General features: G+C 34.9%; 1 protein-coding gene across 1 annotated transcript in view; it reads left to right on the plus strand.

Moving 5' to 3' along the window:
* Positions 1 to 18,398, plus strand: part of arhgap32a (Rho GTPase activating protein 32a) — a 47,006-nt gene that overhangs the window by 6,336 nt on the left and 22,272 nt on the right. Inside the window, exons 2-5 of the mRNA XM_073817571.1 lie at positions 1,104 to 1,221; positions 6,680 to 6,767; positions 6,861 to 6,955; positions 7,052 to 7,136. Of these exons, the coding sequence (XP_073673672.1) occupies positions 1,133 to 1,221; positions 6,680 to 6,767; positions 6,861 to 6,955; positions 7,052 to 7,136 (357 nt within the window). The 5' untranslated portion in view covers positions 1,104 to 1,132. The remainder of the gene's footprint in view (positions 1 to 1,103; positions 1,222 to 6,679; positions 6,768 to 6,860; positions 6,956 to 7,051; positions 7,137 to 18,398) is intronic.

Consider the following 18,398-nt stretch of genomic DNA (forward strand, 5'->3'; position numbering starts at 1 on the left):
TTTCCAACAATGATTGTGTGATTTTTAGATCCATCTTTTCACACTGAGGACAACTCAGAGACTCAAATTGAATTTGAAGATTAGGGTGAAATTAATTCATTGTGTCTTCTGGGAAACATCTAAGTATCTTCTGTAGGGTAGTACTAAATGAAAAAAATATGATATTTAGGCAAAATAAGAAAAATGTAGACATCTCCATTCTGTTCAAAAGTTTTCACTCCAAACTTTTAATGCATGTTTTTTTTTCCTTCTGGAGCATCAGCGAGTGTTTGAACCTTCTTTAACAGTTGCTTAGAAGTCTCTCAGTTGTCCTCAGTGTAAAAAGATGGATCTCAAAATCAAACAGTCATTGTTGAAAAGGGTTCAAATACACAAAAATGCTGAAAATTTGTGGGACCTCAAGGATTTTTCTGAAAAACAGCAGGCAGTTTAACTGTTCAGGACAAACGAGACTCATGAACAACTCTCACAAAAAAAACAAAAAAAAAAAAACAGCTGTACATCATTCAGCTAACAACAAATTTTTAGTGTATGTAAACTTTTGAACGGGGTCATTTTTATAAATTCAACTATTGTATTCTCTTGTGGACTATAGGTCTAGTCAGTACTAAATAAAAACTGACATGCATTTTGTATGATCCCTCTTATTTTGGTAGAATAATTAACATTTTGAACATTCTGCAAGGTGTATGTAAACTTTTGACTTCAACTGTAAATCTGTGAGTTGTTACTGTGTTGCTGTTGGACAACGCTTCTTTAAAAAACAAGTGATTTATACACTTTCTGATGTCATATTTCAACATCAATCCTACATCAACAGGAGAAAACCACTCAATTGTTCAGGTAAATTTTTGAAAACTGATTAAACCGTGTTCCCTTATAGTAACCAAATTTATTCCTTTACACTTCTGACCCCTTAACCAATCCTTAAACCAACCCAACCCAAACCTTACTCGTATCACGCCTCAATAGCAGCGAAAGTATGAGCAAATAAGCTTTTAATCATTATATAACATAATTTGAAGGTTTTTATAGCACATATTTCATTCTTTGCTCAGGTTGGATGTTTATGTTAAAGTCCAGTCTCCTCCCTCCCCTCACAGACGGGCAGCTGTTGCAGTGACTCAGTATCATGGAGGCGTGCAGCGGGACTGCAGCAGTGACACACGGCAGAGCTCCAACACCTCTGAGAGACGCATACACTCATGATCCCTGTGAAGGGTGAGTAACAGCCTGCATACTTCGCCTGTCAGCGTGCTTTGGCGGCTGCGGTGCTCGATTACAGTTAGATTTGCCATATAGCGTGTGTCTGCCTTGCAAGGTTAGATGAGGCGTTTTCTTTACATTTGGCCGAATCTCTGCATAATCAGGTGCAGTGCATGCTTTGGTTTTTGCACACACAGGCGTTTTGTGCTTCATGTGACCGGTCACCTTATTCTATTTCTGAGACAGCATATTTGAGCAGCACTGCATGCAGCAGATGTGAATTTGTCCCCCGAGGAGTAAATTATAGTGGTGATTTGTGTGCAACTGGTGCCCTACAGAGATGATAACAAGGACGGTAGAGTCATCAATGAATGTGTACCGCCCCAAGGAAGAAGGCATGGTTTAATGGAATAGTCAGTGACACATCTTTTATACTATCTATTCATTTATTCATTAAATATGTAATTCATATGAAAATTGCAGGGTGATAACGGTTCTAATATAATTATAAGGTAAAAGCCTGATTAAAAGAATCGAAGTCTAGAAAGGAAAACTGTAGCATTAAGTATTACATTAAGTACTGAAAATAATATTGTAATAGTATTTTTAGTGAAACAAACATGCTTATTAATATTTTTTGTTTTATTCTATTATTTTTTTGTCTTCAGATTAAAATCCTGTTATGCAACCAATATTGATAAACATAAAAAAAAACATAAAGACCTTTGCAGCCCTTCAAGTCAAAAATTTCAATAATCCAAAATATCAGATAATTTGGCATTTTTATGGCAAGTTATTGATATTTATAAATTAAGTAAAATTTGTATTTTTTTTTATCCATTTAAATTTTTTTGGATACTGTTTTTATTTTTCTATACTCTGTTTTAATCATTAAATTAAATTGTATTACTCCAAAAGCATTTAAAATTATTTGAAATCATGAAACTTACAAAAAAAGTTTATTAAAAGTTTAACAAATTTAATTATTAAGGCCCCATGGAATGTTTTTTTTTTTCTTTCTGAATTTTCCATAATTTTTCTGGATTCCATTTTAACGGTTTAATTAAATATTAATAATGTAATAATGTAAAGTATAATATAATATAATATAATATAATATAATATAATATAATATAATATAATATAATATAATATATTATATTATATTTATTCCCTCCAGAAATACTATGTTGTGCATTTGACATTTTTCTGATAAATCATTTTTCTAGTAAAAGTTATGGAAGCCCATTTCTGCCACCAAATGAAAAAAAGGTAATTGTGACTTTTGTGAATTGTGAATTTTTTGTGATTTTTTTTTTTTCTTTTCTCGCAGTTGCAGGTTTGCAGAATTGTATGATATAAGCTTGCAATTCTGAGAACTTAAGTTAGAATTGTGAGATGATAACTTGCAAATATGACCTTCTTCCACATAATTGCATAATATAAACTTGCAATTTTGAGAAATAAAGTCAGAATTACGAGATATAAATCAAAATTGCAACTTTTTATCTCGCAATTCTGAATTAATTTCTCGCTAAAATTGATAAGAAATTAAGAATTTATAACTTGCAATAGGGAGTTTATATCTCACTTCTGAAAAAAAGTCAGAATTTCAAGATGTAAACTCACAGTTGCAAGAAAAAAGTCAGAATTGCAAGTTATCTCGCAACTGTGACTTCTCGCAATTGTGTTTATATCACACAATTCTGAGGAAAAAAATCTATAAGAATTTATAACTCGCAATTGCACGTTTATATATCATGCAGTTATGAGAGAAAAAGTCAGAATTGCGAGTTTGTATCACGCAATTCTGAATTGTGAGTAAATGTGACTCAAATGTCAATAATTGTCATCAAAAAACTTTAAATAAATATTAAAACATTAAATAAATATCAGAAATATTGACTAAATATTGACTAAATATGCTAAAAACTAACACTACTTCACTGTGAACACTTTCATAAATCATTGACCTGTAGTTTGGTATTTAGAACTCCATAATCCGCCATTATGTTGCACCTGTGACTTTAAAATGGCTGTAAACTTTTGCCTCTTTCTTTCATGAACAGGATCGGGCATTATCGTCCAATCTCACGGTGGTCTAATCTGTTGGAGGAGGGGGGGGGAGTGTGGGATGTTCTGGAACAAAATCACTGACTCTGTCTTTTGTCTACTGAATGAATCGACTAAACTCTAGCCTTTTATTCCCATTCTAAAGGCTTTCCAATCCTTAAAGCTGTTCCAGCTCACCTTTCCTTACCCCGGGAGCGCATCATATTTCAAGTTACACTTTAGCCCGGTTCTTTGTTATTTAGGGTAGATTCATTTGTGAAGGACTGAGTGACTGATTGAAGCGATATCCTTGTGTGTCGCAAAACCTACAATAGTGTGCTTTTTACAGCCACTGATCTGATCTTCTATAATGTCTCCTTGTTTCGACCCTCGCGGCCATGTTCTCAGCTGCAAGGCGAACTGAGTAATGCTCTGGAGATTTTCTGAAATGGACAGATCATTTCATGACGTGTACGTAAAACGAAAGATGAGCTTTTACTTTCAGAGACAAGAAATGAATGTAACTTTTGAGTATAATTCAGTGTGATTGGCTTATAAAGTGTTATTTTCTCACATAAAAGGTTTGTGTATAATCTTATTGATCGCAAGAGTAGTTTAACTGCTACACATCCTTAACAGCTTTACTGACTAAAGACATATAAGGTTCAATACCCTCATTAGCAAATCCGATTTTGCAGTTTTCCCTATATATAAGATCCTAGTCGACAAAAATGCATCAGGACTGGCATGTGTTTGTTGAGCAGCTTTACTTTTGTATTATTGACACAGCTCGGCCTTGGATATTTCCTCACTCACGGGTCATGAGTTCAGTGGTGCCTCTCAAGTTGGTTAGTTTATTGTCTGCATGTCCTGCTTGATTAAGCAGCCAAAACTGGAAAAAATGGACTGGAAGGAATGTATCAGGTGGTGCAGTGACCTGTGCACATGCTCAGGTCATATAGGAGATGTTGGCTTGTGGAGAAATGAAAATTCTGTCATTATTTCTCGCCCTCATGTCCTTCCAAACCTTCATTCATCTTTGGAGCACAAATGAAGATATTTTTGATTAAATCCGAAAGCTTTCTGAATATGCGTAGGCGTGAATGAGATTTTGAGAATTACCACCACAAAGGGATCATTTTTCAGCAAATATCAACTTAAAGGGATAGTTCACCCAAAAAGCACCCCCAGTAAGCAGATAAACATCAAAGATCCAAGATGTAGGTGACTTGGTTTCTTCGGTAGAACCCAAACGAAAATTTGATCAAACCGTTGCAGTCTGTCAGTCATATTATGGCAGTCAATGGGACCCACGGGTTTGAGAGTCAAAAAAAAAAAACATACACAGACAAAACCAAATTAAACCCTGCAGCTTGTGATGTTACATCGAGGTCCAAAGACACAGAACAATTGGTCTGTGCAAGAAACTAAACAGTATTTATATAGACAAAATGTAAAAACTAAAAGATTACATTTGTTTGCGCGAACTCATCCGGTTCAACTATTCACCAACTCTCAACTTTTGAGCCTAATTGACTAAAGTTATGATTGCTTGCTCTCCGTCTGAACGCGCTTAGGACAGTTGGACATTGCGGTGGATCAGAGGTAAAAAAAAAAAAATGATATAAATACTGTTCAGTTTCTTGCACAGACCAATTTTTTTCATGTCTTAAGACCTCAATGTATCGTCACGAGCCGCAGGGTTTAATTTGGTTTTGTCTGTGTATGTTGTTTTTTTTTTTTTCTCTCTCAAAGCCGTGGGTTCCATTGACTGCCATTATATGACTGACAGACTGCAACGGTTTAAGTTAAAAATGTTCATTTGTGTTCTACTGAAGAAACAAAGTCACCTACATCTTGGATGCCCTAGGGGTTAGCAGATAAACATCAAATTTTCATTTTTGGGTAAACTATCCCTTTAAGACTGCACAACTTTTAAAAACTTCCACACTTGCCAATTTTGCAAATGATTAAAGAAGAAAAACTTGGCTTTATACACTAAGCAAATGAGGATGACACACTAACAGACTTTTCAAGTTGTTCCAAACACAAGTCACAAGAAACGTGTTTTGTTGTTAACATGACAGATGAAAACAATATGTGACCCTGGACCACAAAACCAGTCTTAAGTAGCACAGGTATATATTTGTAGCAATGGACAACAATACATTGTATTGGTCAAAATTACATATTAGATATTTTGTACGTTTCTGTAAATATATCGAAACGTAATTTTTGATTAGTAATATGCATTGCTAAGAACTTCATTTGGACATTTCATTTGAACTTCATTTGGCGATTTTCTTTTTTTTTTTTTTTTTTTTGCACCCTCAGATTCCAGATTTTCAAATAGTTGTATCTCGGCCAAATATTGTCCTATCCTAACAAACCATACACCAATGGAAATCTTATATATTCAGCAGATGATGTGTAAATCTTAATGAAAAAAAAATTGACCCTTATTAATGCGCTCATATATTATTCAACTGCCCCGATTTATAGTCTAAAGCTAAAAGATTGTGATTTTCTGTTAAATCTGTCAACTCTATCTATCCATTACACTGCCGTACACTGCCTATTGCTAACATGGACTCCTCCAGATGGCAAATCAGGGCAAAAGTCATGTGCATTCCAGCTTTTTTTTTGTTTGTTTCCTGTTATATGGCTTTACAAGACCTGGAATATAGTCTACTAGTCATATGACATTTAAGGAGCTTTTTTTAAGATTAGTTCACTCCAGAATTAAAATTTCCTGGTAATTTACTCCATGTCATCCAAGATGTTCAAATTCTCACTGTACACTAGCTCAATGCATTACATAATCATGTTGGAAAGGTCACGCATGATGTAGGCAGAAGTACCGACCCAGTGTTTACAAAGCAAACAAAAAAGGTAAAGCCACAACGTCTGACTATTTCGAAGTTGAAGGAGAAAATAAGATGGAATGCTCTACCCTACCTTTCTGAACACATGAAGAACTAACCATGTGTGACTTTTCCAACATGATATATGTAATGTGTGAAGTCCAGCTAGTGCAAGACGAGCATTTGTGGTTAAAAAGTATATAAATTATTATTATTATTTTTTTTGAAAATGATCGTGTAGAGCCATTTGAAGCTGAATTGAAACCGGAATGTTTCCTGGAAAAAAATCCTGGATCCTTTTTGACTGAAAAATGAATGACGTAAACATGAACTGATTTCACTGGTTGGAAAACAGCAGCATGAAGATTCTGCAAATTGTGTTCTATAGAAAAGTCGAACAGATTTGAGTCATTTTGGGTTACTATTTCTTTAAAACAATCCTAGCTTAGGCATTTCATTGGCGCAATTGCTTTGTACCGAGTGATGCGATACAGAGGTATGTGTGTATGTCATAAGCTTATTTCAACATATCCCTCTCTGATTCTCTTTTCTTTAAGGCCCCACCCAGAGGAGGATGAGGGGGAGGAAGATAGGAGCTTGCAGCCAGCAGAGACTGCAGGCTGGGAGGACGCCATTGCTGTTATGGTGCGTGTGTGTACTGGCTTTCTGTATGTCACGCTTCATGCATTTAGAGTGCTGCGTAATCGTTTGTTTACATGTGCGTGTTCGTATATGCAGGCACGAGGAACGCCGATGGTCCCTGAGCTGCCTGCCGAATCTTCTCTGCGCTCATGTGCCAGCACGGCCAGCATGAAGGTCAAGAACGTCAAAAAGTAGGTGTTTGTACATTTAAGCGAAGAGTACTGTCTTTGTTTTGTCTCCTTCAGACCCACGGAGCAGAATACTGATGAGCTTTTTTTGTTTTGCAGGCTGTCCCTCACCAAAGGCCATTTTCCCAGGCTGGCAGAATGTGCCCACTTCCACTATGAGAATGTTGACTTTGGCTCTGTGCAGGTGAGGGTTTTATGGTAAATGCAGTGCTGCTGAAGGCCATGATCACTCATGGTTGACGGGAATGTGTTAATTAGGCTCCTGGATGCGGTCTTGGTTTCACCGGTGGCGGATTATCCATCATGTTGAAATTAGGGCTGTGGTTTAAGTTACAAGCAATACAAATTGGCCTCTGTCAGGTTATTTGCTATCCTGCAAGATCTTACAACTGTGGAAAACATCTTGGCTAGCTGTTTGGATTTCAACATCATTATTCCTCCCCAAACTGTTATATTTATACAAATGTCTTTAGCATTATCACTGTCCATTTCCTCAGACTCCTCTATATTACTGTTCAAAAGTTTGGGTTCGTAAGATTTAAAAAAAAAAAAAAAAAAATGTTTTTGAAGGAATTCTCTTAATTCTCTGCGTATAAGTGTAGGTCAAGATATCATTGACTAAAATAACCCAATTTAGTTTTTACTTTAACATTTTAGTGAAGTCGATTATTCCTACAGTGCTTTTAAGACTTCTTATGCAAATGATCTCTGTTATGATTGTGAAAACTTCTCCACACTTCATAAGCACCGGCCAGGATCCTGCATACTTAACAGACAGTATATTAATGTGATGATATGTAAATGTGAGTGGTAATATGTGATAATATTATTAATATGACGTTCATGGTCAGTTCATTCAATAGCCATCTTGGTTTTTTTTTTTTACACCACCTTGTCCCGTTATTATGGAAGCCCGTTTCCACCACTGATTAAAAACTAAAAAAGATTGCAACTTTTTATCTCACAATTCTGACCCTTCTTCTCAAATGTGAGGTATAACTTCTCAGTTGCAAGTTATAATGTCAGAATTGTAAAATATAAACTCACAAATCTGACTTTTTTTTTTTTTTTTTCTCAGAAGTGCGAGATATAAACTTGCAATTCTGACTTTTTTTCCTCACAATTATGGGTTATAATCTCACAATCCTGACTTTTTTTTCTTTCTCAGAATTGTGAGATATAAACTTATAGTTGCGAGTTATAAAGGTTAATTCTGAGGGGGGAAAAGATATTTTCTCAGAAATGTGAGTTTATATCTCATAATTCTAACTTAAATTCAAACTTTACTCATAAAACTCGCAATTCTAAGAAAAAAAGTCACAACTGCGCAATATAAACACAATTATGTGGAAAAAAAGTCGAGTTGAGTTTAAATCTTTTTCTTACAATTGCAAGTTTATATCACACAATTCTAAGAAAAAAAGTCAGAATTGCAAGATGTAAAGTCAATTTTAGAATTAAAAAAATCGCAATTACATTTCGCAATTCTGAGGTAAAAAAAAGTCAGAATTGCAAGATGTAAACTTACAACTGCGAGAAAAAAAGTCAGAATTTTGAGATAAGTCGCAATTACATCTCGCAATTCTGACTCTTTTTATTAGAATTGTGAGGTATAAGCTCGCAGTTACAAGGTATAAAGTATAAACTTGCAAATCTGACTTTTTTTTTCCAGCATTGTGAGTTTATATCTGACTTTTTTTTTCTTGCAATTGGGGGGGATATAAACTATATAATATGGATTAGTTATAATTAGTAGTTATAAAGTCCAGTTCTGAGAAAAGACTGATATTTTCTCAAATTTCAGTTGCAAAGGTTGTTGCGAGTTTACATCTTGCAATTCTGACTTTTTTCTATATATTTTTTTTTTCTGCAATTGCGAGAAGAAACTCATAATTGGGAGTTTACATCTCACAATTGTGACTTTGTTTTGTGAGTAAAGGCGCAAAATCCTGACTTAATAACTGCCAATTGTGTGTTATGAAGTAGAAATGGCAAAATCTTAAAATCGCAATTTACTTTAAATCTTACAATTCTGTGCTTTTTATCGCAATTGCAAGTTTGTCACTCGGTTCTGAGTAAAAAAAAGAAAGATTTAAACTTAAACTTAAAGTCGCAATTACATCTCGCAATTCTGATTCTTTTTCTCAGAACTGTGAGGTATAAACTCACAGTTGCAAGTTATAAAGTCAAAATTGAAAGATATAAAATCCCAATTCTGACTTTTCTCAGAATTGTGAGATGTATACTTGCAGTTGCAGTTGTAAAGTCCAATTCTGAGGGGGAAAAAAAGAATATTTTCTCAGAATTGCAAGTTTATATCATAATTCTGAATGAATAACTTGCAATTGTGTGTTATAAAGTCAGAATTGTGACTTTACTCACAAAACTCTCACAATTGTGAGATATAAACGTGCAATTATGAGGAAAAAAAGTCAGTATTGCGAGATGTAAACTCAAAAAAGGTCAGAATTTGGACAATCACAATAACCTTTTTTTTATTCAGTGGCAGAAATTGCCACTTCAATTGCCACTATGTTTTCCGTTTACAATAGAATCAATCAAAATTAACAAAAGGGCTGATAGAACATCAAACTGTACATCTCCATTTTCCATCTCCAAATCCACCCCAGAATGTTTTTATCCAGCCAGATTTTGTTGTTATGCTGATGGGTTCCAGCAGAGAGCAGTAAACACCACTGAGCCCCTCCTCAGTCTTTGCTGTATGTACATGATACTGTTCCGAGAGCTGAGGGTGTTGGTTTGGGTGCATCATGAACAGGGTATGGCGTCATAGCTAAGGAACAGGAAGTTTGCCCTCACGTCCCACAGCTCTGTGCTCTGCGCCTCCATCATCCAGTGTGTTTCAGCTCTCAAGGTCACACAGATTCCTGTTCTATTAGATCACATTCAGTCTCCTGAGCGCGTCACACTGACACACTGTGGCCGGGGGCTGGAGGAGTCTATTCACGCGTGTACCGGAATATAAATACTCTCCTACTATAAACTGGGCAGTTAAATACGAAATCTGATGTTTCAGGAGGAATGTCCTTTAGTACTGATTCTCTTTTGTTGCTTTTAAAAGCTTGGGTTCACATTCCAGCAGTTGGACCATATCAATGAATGCGTATAATATAGCAGGAATTTATGCCATAGTTCCCTTTGTCTGTCTGGTGTAAATTGAAAAAAAGAAAGAAAGAAAGATAGATGGATAGTATGGACATTAAATGTTTTCTGTACTGAAGACAACTGAACAAAACTAAGCCATCATAATTATGGGTCTATGTCCTGGTCATAAGTATTGGCACCCATATTTACAGAATATCTTCAAAAATCAATCATATTATTATTAGTAGTATTTTATTAACACATCAATTTTTTGTGTTCTTTAATTTCACTATATCAATGCCATTTTTGTTGTTGTAATTTTACACATGTAAATATTACATAATTCTGATTCTACAAAATTTGTAATTTTGTACTTGCACAGACTCACAATATAGAATTTTAAAAATGTTACATTTTCTAAATGATAAATAATTTTACTGGAAAATAAATTGATACTATTGATACTTTATTTTATTATTTAGATGTTTTTTTATGTAGTCATATTGTATGTTATCATTTAAACATTTGAATGTGTGTGTGTTAAGGTTATTATAGTTAACAAAAATTAAAACTAAAACCATAAAGTTGATACTTAAAAAAAAAAAAAGAATGTTACTTAAAATAAAATTTCTTATTTTAATTTAGTTTAACTTGATGTACTAAAATAATTCAAGCTAAAATAGAAATAAAAACTATATAAACGTATTTTAAAAACAAAGTATTTAAAAAAAACACACAACGAAATTACTAAAACTTCAACTAGAAGTATGAAAGCAGAAAAGGTCTAATTCAAAATATTAACAAAAACTATAATAGTATCTTGGTAATATTACATTATGCGTTTTTGATGACATATAAAATAAATTAAATGTGAGAAAGATGCTTGTTTTGCCCTCTGGTCATTTCCTCAGATATCACACTACACAGAAACTGACATTTTAGGTTTCACTAATGTTAAATGCAAATTTATGAGCATTTTATTTTATTTAGAAACATAAAAGACTATCCTAAACAGCTGACTCTGGTTTCATATTTTGAATACAGTGCCTTTTATACATTTTGAATTGTAGTTTACGTATCTGAATACTGTTTTATGCCACTGTAGAATAACCGTGTCTGTGTTTAGTCCTAGAATAAGGTATTGAGTTAACATCCCTTCTGTGGCGTCTTTATGTAGACCTTTGTTGCATTCCCAGAGGTGGTGTGCATGTTCCACATTCCTCGGCTCAGGTTTACCGAGGAGCTTTCAGGATCCCTGCCTCCTCCCTACTGGTGCGGCGAGAGATGGAGACGGAGGAAGAACTGGGCCAAATTCAGTGATGCTGTAATGAGCTTTAACTGATCTGAGAACAGTCACCTCCATCTCCATATGAGCAGGTGGTTGGGGAATTGATTAAGTCTATGTGTTTTCCGCACAGAATCGTTTCGGACAGAAGGGAGGGAGCCCTCACTCACCACCATTTCATTAAAATGGACTTCAACCTGCTTTTGTGGTTTCCACAAACAGTGTTGCTGAATTATGAGAAAGGCTTTCCTGTGGGTGGATTGACCTTGAAATATTGATACTCCTGCTATTTGAGCTTAATCCACATTAAGGTTTTTTGTAGTGAAACAGCAATGCATCAAAACTCACGATGGATCCAGATTCAGGATCTACGTTTTTGAAGTAGGTCGGTGGTGGATTATGATTTATCATAATTTTTTTGCTCTCCAAGACTTTGGGCTCATCTCAAAGACATGCAATAAACCTTTAGGGGAAGATGCATGACGTGATTGAATTGCTGACAACCCTTGTGTAATTTATGGCACTGTAGATTAGCCGTGGCTCCAGATGGAGAAAGGTCAACTCATGATCACTGGGTTACGCTTTCTAGCTTTTATGTAACTTGAGGAATTTCCTTTTGGATTATTGCTGCTGAAAAAGCTTTCGGTGCAATTTATTATACAAGTGGAATTTTAATCCGCAGATTGTGTGACATAAAGCTGTGGTCGTTGACCTTTGGCGTCTGCTTTTTACTTATTTTCATCACAGTTGCAAATAACAGACCAGGTATTACAACCTTTAATCTTTTTTTTCAGTATTACAACAAGTTTAGAGCTGATCTGGGGTTTGATAGATTCAGCTAATGGTTTTTCCAGAGGAAATTTTCAAAGCAATGGCTTAGACAGGGCCTGGCATGGTAAGGATACAATGTGGCATTTTTACCACAGCATTCATTGTTTTGAGGTTATCTGTACTGTTCTGTATGTGAGTGTTTTCCTTTAAGTTGTCAACATAACAGACATATTTAAAAATGTATAGTTTTTCTCTTCTGGGAATATGAACCAAAAATATTGATGACTCATGGGAAGTTCCTACTTGCGAAATCATAATTACAATGTGGATTTAAGTGGTTTTGGTCAGAGTAACATGAGCTCATTGGGCAATTTGTATTTTTCATTCCAGTTTGTTTGTCACATCCAGACAAAGACAGGAAGCGTTTTAGCACTCTGAAATCAAAACTGCAATTTGTAGTCATATTTTTAAAGTCGTGATATTACAATAAATTATAGTAATAAATAAAATCTTATATTTTGTTCTAGTTATTATAGTTCCCATTGCTAATCATGGCATTGTGTAGATGTTCATATATTTTACTTTTTGGTAAACCTGACGAAAACAGCTTTGTTGTCAAATTGTAGCAATTTTTTTCAATTACATAAAAAAAAAATTGGGGAGCAAATTTTTTTTTGTATTTCAAATGAGTATTCCAATATACAGTATGTCCCACCTTAATTTTTTATGTTTATGGAAATAAGTCAAAAAAGACATATGGTTAGTGTTTGTCCAACCATTCAATGGGGTCTTTAAAAGTCACTGAAATAAAAATGTGAAATTTAAGTTTTTATTATTGAGATTTATCAAATAGGCCTACATTTTTCCTAAAAAAAAAAACATCTATGATATTGAAAACTGTAATTTTCTTTATAAGATATGTACATTTCCGAAATAAATAAAAAACCGTGAGTGATGCCTGCTGTGGCAAAACTCAGCACTGTGTAGTTACTATACTCTTTTATCATGTTTTAATGATTAGGTAGGAATTTTAGCATGTTTTAACACTTAGCTAATCACTATTAGCATGTAGTTATTCACTGCTAGCATGTATAGCATGATGGGAGTCTCATTTGCTATCATGAATCAAAAGAGCCAAGTGCCATGTCTCTACGATGCTCTGATCCAGAGATATGCCTGATTGCTAAGTGAAATGAGCTACCCCCAGGTTTCTACAACATTCTGATGCAGCAATAAGATGTCACCAATTTTGATCCAATGTTAACTCTATGGGACTTTTCCCTTGAATTTTTCACCCGCTGTGCGGACATTGCATACCTGATCGCTGTCCTCAATAAGCAGCACAATTTGACACCTTAATTGTGGGTCTGCAACAAACCAAGTGGGTCTGACACCTAATTGTCTCTAAGATGTTTTGTTCTGCAGATATTCTTCTCACTTTTTTTTTTTTTTAAGTCTATGGGCTGGTTGCTAGGGCGTGGCTAGGAAGTTGAAATGTCACATTTATTGGCTGCTTACTAGGCCGTGTGAAATAAGCCCACCCCCAAGTCTCTACGACATTCTGATGCGGAGATATCATGTCACAAATTTCGGTCCAGTGTTAAGTCTATGGGACTTTTTAATCCAATTTTTCAACTACTGTGCAAGCACCGTACACCCAGTTGCTTATAGAAGTCATAGCTCACCTCAATAAGCTGCACAATTTAACACCTTATTCGTGGGTCTGCGACAAAGTAGCCACCTACTTGTCGCTACGATGTTCTGTTCCATGGATATGCCTCTCACCTTTTTTCAATAGAAGTCTATGGGCTGTTTGCTATAATGCTGAAACTGGTTTCTAGGGCATGACTAGGAAGTTGAAATGTCACCATTTATTGGCTGCTTTGTGACTGAAAACTACTGTGTGCGACTATGGAAAACATATTTAGGAGCACCAGTGCAACTGACCCGATCAACACATTTGTGTTTGCTCTGAGGGGAGCTTCAAAGGTTTCTGTTCTGCAACGTTGAGTAATGTATCACAGACATATCGCACAAATCCTTTCATAAACAAAGTGTAGAGCAGGGGTGCCCAATACGTCGATCGCGATCTACCGGTCGATCGCAAAGGTGGTGTGGGTAGATCGCACGGCATTAATTAGACGTCAAATAAAGTAGACGATCAGCCAATGTAGTCAGCCAATCATCCGTCCTCACTATTAATTATCACTGTCCTTTTATGACACGAATCACCGCGCATGAACGTGCATACAGCGGCGCCAAGTGGCTGATTCCATTCAGTGCAAGTCATCAGAGTAAAGTAATTACAAAAAAATGTACTTGTATGTAGTTGTATTGTGCAATATGGGTTCATGTAGTTATGCAAGCTACACCAACATATAAAGAATTCTCAATATATTCATAAATAAATGTTTTGCATTTTTATAGTAGGTAGATCATTTTGACTTCGTCATTTTATAAGTAGCTCACAAGCCAAAAAAGTGTGGGCACCCCTGGTGTAGAGAGTGAAAATAGGCAATTCATCGTGCAGTGTAGAGAGCTCTGTTGATTTATAGTGGAACTTTGTGAGATCAGGATGACCTAAGATGAGTGACAGCTTTTAATGATTTTTAAGATAGTTCGTAAATGAGATATAGATTTAATGCAACAGTTAAATAAACAAGAAGTTAATATTAAGTGACTTGCATCATCTGACTATAACACTATTGCCTGGTTTTTCTGTATTTCGTCGTCAAAAATAGTTTGAAACAAGTCACAACTGAGCTGCTGCGCATCTCCATTCAAACACAGTTGTGTTTTCGTTTATGAATGAATGTGCGTTTTTAAACGAATCTAGTGAGTCAATGATTCAATTCCCCATTCAAAAAGACAGTCACTTGCTTTATTCCTGAATGAATCAGACGTTCGAATGAATCAAATGAACGAATGATTCAGTAATTAAGTCAGTGACTTGCCGCCACCCACTGGCAGTTTTAGTTTCATTTTTAAAGTACCTTTTCAATTATTTAAATGTAATAATTCTATATTTAAAATTTTATTTTTAAAACATTACTCTCAACTAGGGCTGCAACGATTCGTCGACGTTGTCGACAAAAATCGATAATAGAAATAGTCGACAATGAATTTCATTGTCGATGTTGTCGCCAGACAACCGAGTGAGGCATCTTTCTGCCGAGAGTCGCACATACGCAGCTTCTATGCTGAGCGATAACATACAGAAATGGCGGCGTCCAACGCAGCAGCTGCGCGTACCAAAACACGCCCGTTTCACACATACTCCGTCTGCAGTGCGTTTTTTTTTCCCACACCCATGTTAACGGATTAGAACGTTCACAATGTACGGACTGCAAACGCGTTCTGTGTGAAAGCAAAACGAGTCTGTGCTTCTTCTGCACCGCATACGTAACGCACACGGACTGTAGACGCACTGCAGACTGAGTATGTATGAAACAGGAGTAAAGTTTGGGAGCATTTTAGCCTGCTACGGCGAATTAAAATATTACCTGCATGGTTTGTAAAGCAGTCCTTGCGCATCACGGCAGCACCTCTGTGATGCACGAACATTTAAAGAGAAAGCACGTCGGACAGTTGAATGAAACGGAGTTTGGCTGGCCTCGGTAAGATTTAAATAACATGGAAGCCAATACGTTTTGTTTTGGATATACATTTTTGTTTACTGTTTTATTGCTGCTGATGGTTTACTATGGGATTATTTTTGTGCCTATAAAACTGAACGTAACTTTATAAAACTGAACGTAACTTTCCAAGAAACGATCAAAAATATGCCACTGCAAAAGAAAAAAAACACAATGAAAATGAAAAAATGAACTCAGTCGCACGAATTTAACATGCTCTTCAAATATGATTCATTCTTTGTTAATGATTTTCAAAGAATCGTTTTCGTGAATCATGGATTCTGAATGCGTTGCCACAGCTTTCGCTTACGCTTCGCAAATTTTCGTTTGCTGTTTTGGCACAGACCTCTCGTGGGGGCGGGCTTAACAGCGATCTACTCTGATTGGCTAATGAGCTTTTGATGGACAGTTGCTCTCTGACCTGGAAGCACAGGATATGTCTCTGTTAGATTTGTTGAATTTGTAATACATTGTCAGCACAGCTGTAATTTCCCCAGTTTCATACAATAAAAATCACAGATGAACATGTTTATTTAAAATCAAGTAACATAAGTAATAAAAACAATATCTTAAATATATAGCCTTGTGTTTTATTTTATTTAAAGGAATGTATTTGCATTTTACTTAAAGGGATAGTTAACGAAAATCAAGAACTTCAAAACCAAGTAATCACTATAGGCTAATCATTTTAATTTCATTTCAGTCCTATTGTTATTTTCTTTCTTCTGTGAAACAATAAAGTTATTGTTTTTGTTTTTAAAATCTCATCACCTGAAGGCACTGTTCGTACTCTCCTTGCACATGGAATAAAGCTAGAATGAAATCATAAGTTTTGGATTGTCAGAATACTAGATCAGTAGAAAAAAATCTTAAGAATAAAAATCAAAGTACACTTTCATATTATTATCCAATTATTTTGATGACTAAAAAATATAAAATAGACACAATGTTTTTTTAAATAATTAATACATTTTCCAGCATGAATAAAAATCACAAGAACAATACGTAATGTTTCATGTAAATGTTTAACCATTTAATAACAAATTGTAAAATGCAATACAAATCAGGAATCTGTAAATTTGATAATTCTCTTTAACTTTTATTTAATTGACAAAAGTACAAAGAAAAGATTTTCAAAGTTTCACTGACCAACTTAAATATATTTTGTAAATATAAACAATTTTTGATTTTGATGGCTACACCACACTAAAATAAGTTGGGACAGAGGCAAAAAAAAAAAAGGGTTATAGAATATCCAAATAAGCTGTTTTGGAACAGTTTGTGAGCAGGGTAAATTAATAGGTAAGGTTATCAGGTTTGGCTCATCAGAAAGCTATATATCAAGTGATGCTGCTGGTTCACTGGGCCAGAGCTCATCTCAGATAGTCAAAGAGACAGTGGACATGTGTGCTGTGGCCAGATGAGTTCACTGGGAAAAATGGATGTCGAGCTGTCAGTCCCACTGATCGAAGGGAACTCGAAAAATATTAGGCCTAGAAGATTCCTTATCCTGTGGCTCCATCTAGTGGACAACATCAATATCACCGCCTTCATCTTTCAGTTAAAATGGCTGATTAGCCTCCCAAACATGATAAATTCGTGAAACTAAAGCCGACACGCTACAGGACTGTCATGAATGGAATTTGGTCTTGACGACGGATAGTGCCCAGTAGGTCTGGGTCTGTTCATGGCAAAAAAAAGTGTCAGACTGTGTCTAAAGATAATAATCTTAGAATCCAATAACCAGTCATTGCCATTCGTTTTCACAAAGATTTTTTAAATATTTAATATTTGTCACTGATACCAAGTGCAGCTATAGCGGAGAAGTGTTCCCTGTCATATATCATTAAGCATTAATTTTGTAATTTTATCAAACGTTTTTCTTGATAGGAAAAATCTCTATTGTTGTGATTTATTTCTTGGCTTTTTCAATTCATAAGTTTACGCTGCAAATTTAAATAGTTTCTTTTTATGCAGTCAATAGCCTAAATTATGTCAGTGATTCTCTCATTTTTAAAGAGTGATCAAGTATTATTTTATTTCGATCGGCAGTCTAACACAAGTAAAAAAAAAAAAAAACTTATTGCCCCATCTATTGAATACAGGCTAATTCCTTAATTTTTAACTTCTTAAAAGGAGGTTGCTAGTATCCTTATATTTTGGATTTGGATACACAGCAGACGAATTTCAAGAATTTAGTTTTTTTTATTATTATTATTTATTTATTTTGCCCTTAAATGGATTGATGCATGAACAAATAATTTTATTTCATCATATTCGTGATTTATTAATTTATGTAAGCTTCGTTTTGAAGTAGGCTATTCGTTATGAAGAAAATTCGTTAGGCTAGCATAAAGTTCATTTAATAGTCTTCATAATACATTTTATTTGTTTTTTTTTATTATACTGCAGATCAAAATAAAATAATTTTAGATGCTCTTTAAAAATGAGAATCACTGACATAATTTAGGCTACTTTTTTGACTGGGGAAAAACGATTTAAATTATCATTACTATTTGTTTTGCTCTTTAATGGATTCTATTATTGACTTGAAATCGTGTTACATGTGAATGGTCTACATGCATATTATTGCTCAAATAAATGTTTTTAAAAACGTGCTAGAAATGTTATAATTAAGAGAATTTAACAT

The sequence above is a fragment of the Garra rufa genome, chromosome 14, assembly GCF_049309525.1.
Source record: "Garra rufa chromosome 14, GarRuf1.0, whole genome shotgun sequence".
Classification (NCBI taxonomy): Eukaryota; Metazoa; Chordata; class Actinopteri; order Cypriniformes; family Cyprinidae; genus Garra; species Garra rufa.